At 39.8% G+C, this 13,267-nt stretch overlaps 1 protein-coding gene across 7 annotated transcripts in view; it reads left to right on the top strand.

The window, feature by feature from the left end:
* Window positions 1-13,267, top strand: part of KIAA0232 — a 49,180-nt gene that overhangs the window by 3,005 nt on the left and 32,908 nt on the right. For 2 of the 7 annotated variants that reach the window (XM_081206154.1, XM_081206151.1), the window contains exon 2: window positions 10,570-11,079. In XM_081206154.1, the coding sequence (XP_081062280.1) occupies window positions 10,849-11,079 (231 nt within the window). In that variant the 5' untranslated portion in view covers window positions 10,570-10,848. Of the gene's footprint in view, window positions 1-89; window positions 219-588; window positions 700-10,569; window positions 11,080-12,256; window positions 12,343-13,267 lie in introns of those variants that run through there. The other 5 variants (XM_081206153.1, XM_081206155.1, XM_081206152.1 and 2 more) reach the window with 5 other exon arrangements.

Genomic DNA, 13,267 nt, shown 5'->3' with positions numbered 1-13,267 from the left:
CTTGGAGATATTGTGGGTTCAGTTGCAGACCACCACAATAAAACAAATACATATCACAATAAAGTGCATTTTTTCCTTTTCTGCTCCAGCCCTAGCCAGTGCCACTCCTGTGGCCAGAAGAGGCGTGGTGGCAGCAGAGAGCGGACTTCCTTCTCCTGGAAGCAGACAAGCTGCCTGCAGCTGCACCCACATCCTCCTAAGGAGCTCAGTAAAATGAAGTACGCCTGTATTTGCAAGCTGAATGCTGATAATTTCTACTACTGCCATTGGGGTTTAAATGAGCCCATTTAAAAAAGCACATTTGATTTTTTTTCTTGCGCTACTGGTATTCATTTGTGAAAGACAGAAATAGGACTTAACATGAAGTTATATAACATTTTCTAAATGATTGTTGTCCATATAGTAAGAAGGATTTAGGATTGTATTTCAGCCTTACTGTGTTACACTGTACAAATTAGTGAATGTAAATAGATTCATTTTTAATCCTCTGTCTGCCACTTTCTTTATATCCATGTTTGAAAATAGTGCTTCTCATCTTTTAAATGTCTACTTCATGTAGGGAAGTTAATATTTGATCAATATTGACAGGATTGATGTTGCTCCCTTACCTGCTTCCTGCTGCTTCCTTATGATTGTGGTCAACTGCCATGTGATTGGTTGCTGCTTTGTCTCTTCACTCTGATGGAACTGGCAAGTTAGGTGGGTAGCTGTGTCAATTTCACAGAACTTTATAGTATGTTTCCTTCAGAAAGCCCATGTATATGAGCTGTTACTTACATATATGAAACACCGTTTTGAAGGAGGGAAGAAAGAGAATGCCACAACTGAAATAAAGCACATCATTCCCAAGCCCTCAGCCATGTCAGTGTCACTGAACATCAGAGATGAAGGAAGAAAAGGTAATGGAGCAGATAAGCAAGCAATGAAGAAAAGAGTCCTTCATACTTCTAGGCTTACAGTGAAGCCAGCACCAATCATGTTGTGATGGAATTGCATTCAAGTCTAGTTGCAGGGCATTGTGGTCCAGTATCCAGAATAGATTACTGTAGTATCCAACTTAAGTCATATTCAGAGTACACCCACTGAAATAAATAGTCCTAAATTAGTCAAATACCACGCATAGTGTAGAAGTGTTTTCTCTTGTGCTAGCTGGAAGGGGCATTGTGATAGAATATTTCAAAGCTGGAAAAGTGAAGAGTAGTAATGTGTATTAAGTGAAGTGATATTAAGTTCTTAAAAATATGAATGTGATTTTCCCCTTAATCAGACTTTGATCCAGAGCCTGTTTCAAAAAATAATAAACCTGTAATTTTTTAAAAAGAAGATCTCTGAGCACATAGAATGTTCCACAAAGTCATATGCCTGCATATATCTGATATCCAGGCGGAAGTTTTGCTCAGGAATATTTGGCATAAGCAGACTTCTAATTCCACCCACCTCCTATGATGAAATAGCTAGACATAGTTTTTAAAGTTCATTTGCTTCTTACTGATTATGAACTATGACTGCCAGCCTTACTCAGAAGATGAAGGGCTTTTTAGTATTAATATTTTATTGAAAAGCTTTCAATTATAAAGAAATAAAGTGGTACAAAGAAAAAGGGACAAAAAGAAAAAAGGGACAAAAATGTGTAAAGAAAACAAACCCAATATATGAATATATATGAAAAATACTACATTCTTTTTAAAAATTTGATAGGTAAATATCAATAGCCAACTACAGTGGTGCCTCGCAAGACGAAATTAATCCGTTCTGCGAGTCTCTTCGTCTTGCGGTTTTTTCGTCTAGCGAAGCACGGCTATTAGCGGCTTAGCGGCTTTAAGAAAAAGGAAACAAACTTGCAAGAACTCGCAAGATGTTTCGTCTTGCGAAGCAAGCCCATAGGGAAATTCATCTTGCGGAACAACTCAAAAAACAGAAAACTCTTTCGTCTTGCGCGTTTTTCGTCTTGCGAGGCATTCGTCTTGCGAGGTACCACTGTACATTTTGTAAAAACCATTCAAGCAAAGTCTTTATTTGTAAGCACTTGTCATGATGTTCTGTGTGCCAGAAGTTTAGAAGACGTTTAGTCATGCTGGCCACATAACCCAGAAAAGCTGTCTGTGAACAAATCCCAGCTCCCTCGGCCTGAAAGCAGAGATGTGCATTACATGCCATTAGGGCTGCGCGGTATCTGGTTTTCAATATCACAATATAGTGCCAACTAAACATCACAATATCTCGATATATCATGATATACTGTATTTTTCGCTCTATAACACGCACCCGACCATAACACGTACGTAGTTTTTAGAGGAGGAAAATCCGTAGGCATGCCACCCGTAGGCATTCCCTCCATAACACGCACAGACATTTCCCCTTACTTTCTAGGAGGAAAAAAGTGAGTGTTATGGTGCAAAAAATACGGTATATCTGCGGCAGCGGAGGGCCTTGCCGGATCTCCCTGCAGGGAGAAGATCGCCTCCGCATGGAAGTGGGGGTCTTTGCTGGGCATCCCCGTTAAAGAGGAGGGCCTCACCATGCCTATTCATGGCGGCGGAGGGCCTCACCACACCTCCCTGTGGAAGTGGAGGACTTTGCAGGCATCCCCGTGACAGAGGAGGGCCTCACCGGGCATCCCCACAGTAGTTGAGGGCTACCGTCGGGCCTTTCTGAGATGGCAGAGGGTGCACTGCGCTTCCCTGGGGTGGTGGAAAGCTTTGCTGCACCTCCCCATGGCAGCTGAGGGCTTTACAGTGTAAGGAGGTGTGAGATTTCATAAAAATATTAATAAACTTCCATATAATATTTTAAACATTTTTTCAGCTAATTTAAGAATAGTTCAGCTGATTTACAAGGCAAGTTGCATCTACTTCCCCACTCGGAGGTCTAAGCGGAATCTATGCATGCATAAGCCCTACTGAGTTCATCTAAACTTCTACTTTCCTGGTAGTAAGCCTCATTGAATCCAGTAGAGCTTGCTTGTGAGTAGACATGCATTTGCTTGCACTGCTTACCAGCAAACACCCTCCATACCATCCTCACACAGTACCCAACTTCTCATTTCAGCAGAAGGCAACCAGTTAAATCTTCTCCCCTCCATTCCCCCCCCCCACAGAAGCCCCCTCCCCCCAAAAAACTCCACCCCACCAATCTCTCCCTTTTTATTAAAGGGACGGAAGGCAAGCAAGCAAAGACTTTGTCTCCTATAAACAAACAAACAACTTTCCTTTTGTGTCCACCACTGCGTGCAGAACCATGCTGTAGAAATTGTAATTGTAGTAATCTGGTCCATGTGCTTCCGAAAGATTTAATGAAAATGACCTAAATAAGGGAACTTTTTGCTCTTCCTGCTGATTAATGATAATTCTCTGACTCTTGTTAGAGATGCAATTTTCTCCATAGCATAAGTATTTTAACAGTCTCCCCTGGTATTAACAGTAAATATCTTAATATTAAGTGTAAAAATTCAAGTGTTTGACTGGGTAACAGTTATTTTATCGATTTTAGCTTTTTTGCATTCCAGTTTTAGGTAACTTTTCAACCATAGTTTTCACTAGTATCTTTCTTTCTTTAACTTATACATAGTTGCAATGAAAAAACCCAAACCTTTTGAAAAGTGGCTTTCCTCCAATCCTTTGGGTTGTCTTTCCTCCTCCACCCCATTTACTCCTCTGCAAGTTTACCAGGGAGATTAGATCTTGAGGATCTTACCAGATACACTTACTAAATAGGCTCTAGTGGAAGCAGGGGTGGATGAAGGCCCTGATAGTTGTCTTGTAAGTTCTGGTGTCCCAGGTAACGCATATGCTGCTACATTTGTGGTTGTGCGACTGGCTTGACATGCATTGCTTCTCCTGTTTTCTCCAGAAACTGCAGTGGCATTGGCCTCTCAAAGGCAACATTAGATTCTTTCATAGCTGATGTGGCTTCAGTCATGAACTTGCAATGCTCCCCAATTCTAGAAGTAGAAGCAACTTGACTACATAGCAACCTGAAGGCCCTAATGTTGCCACTCTGATTCCCTATTTTATCTAGCTCATATATGTGTTCTGCCATCTTCCTCCCAATATGTGTTTGGCTTTAACTATGTCCCTTGGAGGCTGCACACAATGTCTTTTCCTTGTATTCCTAAGTCAAGCAGCCCTCTGTGCATTAGTCACAGGTAGCTCCTACTCAGCTGGTTGCTCAATGACTGCATGGTTCTCAGTTTGCTCTTTTTCTCGTGTGTGCACTTGTGGCTCATCGGATTAGCTAATTCCACCACAGAAAATAGTAATTGGTTAGTGATGTGATTTTAACTTGTAGCTAAGCTTTTATATTGATCTCTCTGACACTCAGCAATTAGCACAATGAATATAACTTGAGAATATGGCCTTGTGTGAGATCTCTAAAATGGGTAAAATCTAGAACGCTTCCTCACTGAAAACCAGAGAAGGTTGATTTGTGTACTGGCAAGCAGTGTTAGAAATCCCTCCAGTCGACAACAGCATTTTGTGACTGATACATGTCCATTGTCACCCTATGGAGATCTTTGGATGCCAGGTTGGCGACTGACATCTCCATCTGGCTGGCCTGTCCAGCTTTCTTAAGTAGTAGAGCTTATTTATTGCATGTATGTCCCATATTTTCTTCAAGGAATACATGGTTCACCCCCCTCATCAGTTAATACCTACAACGACCCTGTGAGGTAGGTTAAGAGACTGTGACTGGCCCAGGGTCACCGAGGGAGCTTCATAACTGAGTGGAGATTTGAACCCTGATTTCCCAGGTCCTAGTCCAACAATCTAACCACTACATCCCAAATGCTTCCTAGAGTACTTCTGTTGTGGGGCAGCTCTATAAATTAAGTAGGCAAATAAATATGGGGAAAACAAAATGTCACTTAGAGAAGGATCTGAAATTGCTCTCTCCTTCAAGTTTCTGTTCAATGCTTGGTAGTGGAAAAAAATTGGGATGTTCCTTTTGGGTGTTAACCAAGAGAGCAGGCACAGTTTGCATTGAAACCACTACTAACAACTACTAAACTAAGGTGGAAGCTTCTTTCTCCTGTGAAAATGCTGATTGTAGTTCTCATTCACACACTCTGAAAATCTTTAAGAGCTATGTGGAGCATAATCAGTTTGTGTCTGGAACCTTTATAGAACTTTATACACACAGGTCCCGCTTAACAAATGCAATGTGTTCCCTGGAAATCATTTGTTAGGTGAGCATTTGCAAAGTGATTCTACAATTTCCATTGATTGCTATGGGGACATTTCTGATCCATTATTTCTCTGATCTTCCCCCTCTTCCATGGTTTCTTCCTGAAATGGCTGTAGCTAACCAGCAGAACTGATTTGTCCGGTCTTATCTTCCTTACTCCCTCCTTGCATGGTTTCTGCCTGAAAATGGCTGCCTCTGACGAGCGTTCAAAATTCACCAGGCACATTTTGCACCTGGCTATCAGCCACTTGTGATCAAGTGAAGATGGCACCTGACGCAGTGTTAGAAACTCAGATATATAAGCTGGACGCCAAATGGTTCCTTAATCCAAGGCTGCAGTCACCAAGACGGAATATCTGGTTGTCATTTTTGGGCAAGATGGCCTTAAAATCTTACTTTTCAAATGATGGACTAACTGTGATTTCTACTTTAAGTTCTCAAAGCTCTTAACCTAGCTCAAGGTTGTCATCTGAACTAGCCAGATGTTTAACCGATAATCACAGTCAGTCAATAGTTTGAAAAATAAGACCTTAGAGCCATCTTGTCCCAAAATGGCAACTAGACATTCCATTTTGGCAACTGTAACCCTGGTTTAAGGAGCCATTCGGCACTTAGCTTATATATCTGAGTTTCTAACACAGATCTGGAGGTGCACCAAATGGCTTCTTAAACCAGGGTTACACTTGCCAGAACAGAATGCCTAGTTGCCATTTTTCTGCCAGACAGTCGGACTTTTTGGTTCCTGGTATCTGGAACACAAAGACAAAGTAGTAAGGAAGTGGGCAAACTCTGAACTGTTTGTATATCTGAATCTGTGGTGTGTGTAGTGAGCTTTGGGCATAATTATGTTTTGGTAAATGATTTTTCACATAACAAGTGAGTGGATAGTTGGGACCTGTGCATAGGTGACTGCAACCAGTTATTGAACAGGAAACTCTGATACAATGCCTTTCTACTTATGGACAAAGCTGCCAGCTTTGAGTGCATGGTTTTCAGGACCACATTTCGCTAGAATTGCAATGTTGCCTAGCGCAAGAGCTTATTTTTCCAATATTGTGTAAAAAAATGTGTATCAATACATTAGGTTAGGCTATTGAGTACCCTGTGAAACGGAGCGTGGATAAAATTAGATTAAATTACTCCTTTTCTCATTCTAAGAGTTCAGTCTAGGTAAGTTAGCCCTGTTTTTGCTGGAGTGGAATTTATTTGTTCATAAATACGTGGTTTGGGCTGTAGAACTTTAATCCTACTTGTAAAAATAATTGTTATTTGCATTACTGGCTTAGTTTATGAGAAGATAACTTAGAAGCAATTATTATTAAATTTATTTTAGAATGTTTTAAGTAAATACGCTTTGCACTGGGCTGAAACCTACTTGGCAAGATTGTTGTAAATGTGCATTTACAATATGCTAATTTCCCTTAGAGACAGCATGTTAATTCCCTTTTTGATGGATTAAAATGACTTTTGAGTTATTTATGTGTTAACTCTTGGGTCTGGAGCGCATCCAGGTCTCAACATAAAAAGAACAACAAGGGGGTGTCCAGATTGCATTTTTATTGCTTTGATATATTTTTTATGATATAGAGGCTTACAACTATTTTTATAAATAAATGAACCTGTTCACTTCATCGCAGGGAGCTATGCCTCACAGAGAGGTATTCAAACCCCAGCAATCCTCTGCCTGGGCAAACATGGATCACTTTCTGTTATTGTGACATCAGGAGATCATTATGTGGGAGATAATGATCTGGCCCACTCACCAAGTCTGCCAGATAGATGTAAAATAAAATACTAAAAGTTGCTTTACACAGTTTACCACTAGCCCTGACTTTCTCTGCTTATGGCTTCTTTCTATAAGAAAACCCTTTACTAAAAGAATATATATATATATATTTACCACAAAATTTATACAGTTATTCTCTTACTCTTGTGAAGCCATATAAGAAAGATGGCATTACTTATGCTCTTCCTCCATTAGATCTACTGCCATATAACTTTCACAGGCTTGTAGGAGATGGAGTCAAAGGCAAATCTGTGGGGATTACAAGAAAAGCGGATTCCTCTGTGAAACGCTGCACAATTCAGCCCCAGTCCCCTCAGGCTAGCAGTCCCCATGCACCCTGCAGCTGTCCTTTTTCCTTTGCTGTTGAGAGATGGAAGCGGGCAAGGACAGCTGTAGAGCACATGGCTGAGCACTTAGGCAGCTGCTGGCCTCTGAAGGACATGGAGATCATGCCTTTTAGCCTTAACCTAAATGGACCAATTGGCTAGCAGGTGCCTTAGTACCAGACCATGTCCTTTGCAGCTGTCCTTTCCCCACACTCCTGTTGAGAGAGGATAGGGAAAACTGCTAGTGAGCAACTACTAGGCTCCGTGTCTCTCTCTAGGCTAGAATCACTTGGGCAGGGGGACCAGGGACCCTGCCATGACCCTTCGCTTGTGGGCACAGCAGGGCATCCCAAGCAGTTGCTAGCATCTGTATTCTCCCTTTCTGTTCTTTTTCTAGAGGATCAGAGGAAGAAATTGTGGTTGGGGAGCTGTACACAAGACTATATGTTCTTTTCAGAGAGCAGTAGTTTAAAGGCTAGAAGAAAGAAGGGGAGAGTTCCTGTGTGTACTCTGCACGCTGGAGCCCTTTTAAGAAGACTTCTGCATTCCAGAGTTGGGGCTCAGGGATTTTTCTTTCCCACTGCAGGAAAGTTTGTGGATTCATCTGGCATCTGGGGGCAATTATGTGCCATAGAACCTCAGATAAACTTTTAGTCTATTCTGTGGGTGAGTGGGAAAATTGAAATAATTAAATATAGTTTATTTTTAAGCAATGATGTGACTTTTCTAAAAGATTTTGAATTAGACAAATTCCTATATAATATTTGACTTCAATGTCTGTCTGACTGGATTACTTGAGGTATATAAAATTCTTTACACCCTACGAAAGGTTTGTTATTCAACCTTCATTCCAGCTAAAGATTTTATTGCTAGTATTAACACGTTTGCTTAATTAACTACATGAGCCGACAATTTCCTGTTTTGTTGTCCAAAGCCAAAAAAACCCCTTTGTCTCAAGAAAGCCAAAGGTGAGACTTCTTCACTAATCTCAAGCACCTTTAATTGCCCTTGGAGTATTTTTAATGCCTTCCATTCTTTCTCCTTAACAAATTCCTTGCATTTTTCATTTTTCATTTTTTATATAATGTTGCCTCTCTTTTTATTTGTTTTCTGGCTTCTAAAACCTGAAGCAGATATAACCCTGCATGGAAACATTTAAAGGTTTCTCATATTGAGCTCCTGAAATGATATTAATTTGAAAAAACAGCACAATCTCCTGATTAAATCTATCTACTGTATTTGTGTCTCCTAGAAGTGACTCTCATCTTACTGTATAATGGAGCAAGAGCTGATCACAGAATCATAGAATTGTAGAGCTGTAAAAGGTGAAAGATCTGAGGAGAAGCCTTCATCTGTGATGATGAAAAATGAAAATTTTTGAAGGAAATAAAATAGATATAAAATTAAGAAATGTAATAAAGTACCCAGGAATAAATATAACAAGAAATTTAGAACAAGAGAATTTTAACAAATTAAATAGGGAAATTAAAGAAAAGCTTGAGGAATATAAGAAAATTAAGCTTTCATGGTTTGGAAGCATAGTGATAAAAAATATCTAGACAAAATTTTCCTTTTAATTATTTGGAATGTTGCCAGTTAAGATATCAGAGACAGAGACAAAGTGTTGGCAAAGTATGATTAATTAATTTTGTAATGGGGATAAGGAGACAGCAGGGCAGATAAATAGTCAAAGCTGGGGAGAAACACACTTTGAAAATGTTTTCTATAAGGATAAAAGAAAATTATTATAAATTAATTTGGAGATGTTATTTAACACCAGTCAGATTAAATCAAATAAACAAGGAATATTCAGTGTTATGTTAGAGGGGATGCCAGGACTTATGTTCACATGTGGTGGGGGTGCAAATATGTACAATTTTTTGGCAAAGGGTGTTTAAGGACATAGCAGAAATCACTGGGTTAAAGCTGACCGAAAGTCCCAAGGTAGCATTATTATCAGTTTACGATGGGGTGGAAGGTACAAATTTATTGACAGCTGCACAAGTTATTATTGCTAGGATGTGAAAGGGGCAAGGTGATGATAAAATGGAAGAATAGTATAAAGAGGTGTGGGATATAGGTATTAATGATAAATTAACATGCACTATTAAGGTAAGATGGGGAATATGCAGGAGAAATGATTTTGAGGAGCTATGGAAGGTATTTGTAGAATTTGTACTGTTAAAATGCAATGGGGTCAAACCATTGCAAGAGGTGTTGAAATTTTGGGAGGTTGGGTAGTTACAATGGATGGTCTCGGAGGTGGGGTGCACATTTTTATTGTTATTTATTTATTATTACCTTGTCAAAATAAAAAATAAAATTATATATAAAAAAGAATTGTAGAGTTGGAAGAGACCCTACAGATTACGGTATCTATTCAGCCCCCTGCAGTGCAGGAATAGGCAGCTGTCCTGTATGGGGATAGAACCTGTGACCTTGGTATGATCAGCACCATGCTTTAACCAACTGAGCCATCGAAATGCGTGATATATTTCTTATTTTAATATTGTAGTCTTTTGCCTTAAGTACTACAGGTGTTGCAAGGAACAAACCAGTCCTTTGAATTCAATGTACTGCAGAATTCTCCATGTAAATATTTTATTATTGCCCACTTATGATTGCCCAAGTATTTCCAGAAGCAAGTTAATAATAAAAATTTTAACAAAACTGAATAGCAGGAAAAACCATAATTACCAGAACAGATATGCTAATTTAATAACGTATGGCAAGCTTGGCTCTTGTGGGATTGGAATCCAGTAAAAGGGAAGGTTAAAAATGAATTACAAAATCACTCAAAGTTTGTTGTTGTTGTTTAGTCGTTTAGTCGTGTCCAACTCTTCGTGACCCCATGGACCAGAGCACGCCAGGCTCAAAGTTTACCACTCAAAGACTCAAAGTTTACCACTCCTTTTTTAGAGTAGGAAAGTAGCGCTCAGAGGTTGAGTAAGTTTTACAGGTGGATCACATGTCAAAATATTTAATTGCCCCTGAGCAAAGAATTGCTTTTATCAAGCTCAAAGGAAGATTTGCCTAGAGCAAGGGAAAGGGAAACAAGGTTCCCCTTTCTCAGCTGAAAGTGCTCCCCAAAACTTTCTCTTTTTAGTTTTCAAGCCTATAATGTTCACTTCAGTTCAGTTCCTTTTTATAACAAGCCTTTGTTTTTTTCATAAGTGTACATTTCTGTTCCCTTTATACATTCATGTATTTTGCTTAAATTGTGATTTTTTTTCTTCATGTGCATCACAGCCTCTTTTTTCCTCTTATTTATAGGTCCTGCTGGGGATTTACATCTGGCGTCAATGTGAAATTAAGGTAGAAAAATGCACATAAACATGTGTTTCCTGTTAAGATTTAGTGTACTCAGTGGTTATGCCTGAAGAGTGGGTCTTGTCTTTAGACTGATAACTGCCAGGAAATATAAATGATTATCCTAGAAGTCAAGCTTCTCTCCTCCTTGCTGGAGTGAAAAAAATAACCATCTCCAGGTTCCTACGGAATATCATCTACAGAAAATGCATCACGTTCTAAGGATGACAGTCACCTAGATTCATGCACCCAATCTATACAGTTGTTGTGGATGGTTTGCCATCTGAAAGCTCCTCAAGCTCCTGTCTGGGCTCTGTACCTGTTTCTGAAATGTCTCTGCTTCATGCTTTGGGCCCCGTGCAGACCTGGCTGGGACAAGAGCTAGAAAAATGTGGCATTGATGCCATGATTTATACTCGCTATGTCCTCAGTCTTCTACTGCATGATAGTTATGACTACGACCTGCAGGAACAGGTATTTGCATATTTTGGATATTGTTTGAGTGAAAAACGAATGCATGTTTTCATTGTGTGACACGTGTTTGAAATTCTAAATGTGTTAACTGATTTCGGATTCCCATTTGAATAGCAAATATTGGGTACAGAGTGGTTACACTAGACTTGAGGGTTGATTGACTGGCAACCCAAATCTTACAGATGGAGGAGGGATAAGAAAGGACAGATTTTAACAATTCTGAACAATCTTTTTTTTAACCAAGGCTGTCCCTGATCTGGAACCACATATCCCTGTCTCTGTAGTAGCAGAGGTGCTTCTCAAGCTCTCCCCACCTTGATTGCATAGGCACATTACAAATGCACCCCCCCAAAAAAAATCTGCAAAGGGTGGATCATCTGCTTAAGTCCTAATTGATAGATGAAGCTTTGGGCATCAGCCTTTAGGTGCTGTCTAAAAAGGCTGGAGCTTGTTTGTTTTTTACTCAAATCCTTGTTGCCTACTCCCTTCCTTAATTTGCTTATGTGTCCCAATTCGCTTCCCCTTTTTTCTTTTCATATTTATTATTTTCAAATTTAGACATTAAGCCATGTTTAAACTTTCTTAGTTGCTGTTTGGCACGAGGTGTTCATTGAATTTGTGGGGTTAGAGCTGTCCAGAGAAGGCTCATTGTTACTTGCAGCTTTAATTTGCCGCTTTTTGAAAATTGACTCGTATATTCCTTGAACCCATTACTTGGCAGTCAGTGGAAGAATATAGGAGAGGTCCATGTGTCTATCTACATAACCCAATTGCATGTACAAACTTAAACTTGTTCTGCAACTTGAAAAAGGAGAACTTACAAGGGCATTACATGAGCAATGGTGATGATGGAAAGGAAGAGGGCACATCCTGGGCAGCAGGATTTAAATGCTCCTGCAATGGCACCAGCAAATGCAGCAGGAATAGCAGGCAGACATTACTAACATGGCAGTCAGCTGGTGCAGGCCATACTGTTCTGAAAGAGAACTTTTACCTGTTTGGCCAGGATTGTGCCAGTCTATTTACCAGAAAAGAGGCCCTGGGTAACAGCTTGGCTGGCAGTTGTTTTGGCACAATCCGTATGCCGTTCTTTCCTCATGCCTTTTATTTGTTCCTTAAGACTGGTGCTGTATGTTGCTAGACTCAAGTAAAATGTTGGCACTGTTTTACCAAATAGATCACAATTTCTTCCTTCGTCTGTGGTGTGGGAGATACCAGCAGTGGCAGCAAATGGACACTTGACAGGCCAGAGCCAGAATGTAGGCAAGTGTGGCATATTCAGTATGGGAGTAATAGTCGCCTACATTAGTAGTTATTTTGTGTGTGTGTGTGAATGAATGAATTATAATGCATTTTGAAAATGTGATTTATAAATGGTCTCCAGTTAGATGATGAGAATGTGGCTGGTTGTCCGTTTTCTACCTGAACAAAGCATAAATCTTAAGAGGTTTGCACACAGGAGTCTGAACCACAAGGTTCCACTATTGGTCTAGGAGCTGGCACCTAGTCTCTCAACTCTGCAAGCTTGTATTTGCAGAGCCTGGTGCTCAAAAGTAATATAGGTCTCCTACAGTGGAGCTTAATAACATTAAAGGAAAACAAAAGTTAAGGCCATTGCCGTGACCTCTGAGCTAGGACTTGTGTTGCTTTGCTCAGGACCAACATGGCAAAGTTGACAGACAAAGCTGCTTGAGGAACACTTTTTCCAGCCTCGTCTCCATGCCTCTGGGTCCCCTGTATTGCACCTGGATAGCATAAACACTCCTGTAGAGTTGAGAGAGACTGAACACTAACAGCTAGACCCCATCCAGTCTCACTCTTGCGTGCAAACCTCTTAAGACCTATGGTTTGTTAAGGTATCCACTTTCTTTCACTTGGTTAAAACTTTCTCAAAACTATTAAATTGTTTTTATCATCTGTTGCTATTTTACTGATTTTTGTTTGTCAAAAAAATCTATTTTAATATGTTTATGCTATACTGTTTTTGTCGTATATTTCAAAACCAAACGTAACAGGTTTCCAGAGTGGGAAAGATGTTGCGGGACTAAAACTTGCATTTTGCCTGACTGTTGGCCAGTTCTTTTTAATTATAGTTTTCTTACCACAATTTGCAAAAAACAGCGAGAAAAACAATCATATACTGGAAAGCCATTCTAAGTTCCTTATTTAAAACAAATTAAATTTCTCC

Source organism: Podarcis bocagei, assembly GCF_964188305.1.
Source record: "Podarcis bocagei genome assembly, chromosome: 8".
NCBI lineage: Eukaryota > Metazoa > Chordata > Lepidosauria > Squamata > Lacertidae > Podarcis > Podarcis bocagei.
Note: the sequence above shows the minus strand (reverse complement) of the source record. Positions and strands in the feature narration are given on the sequence as shown.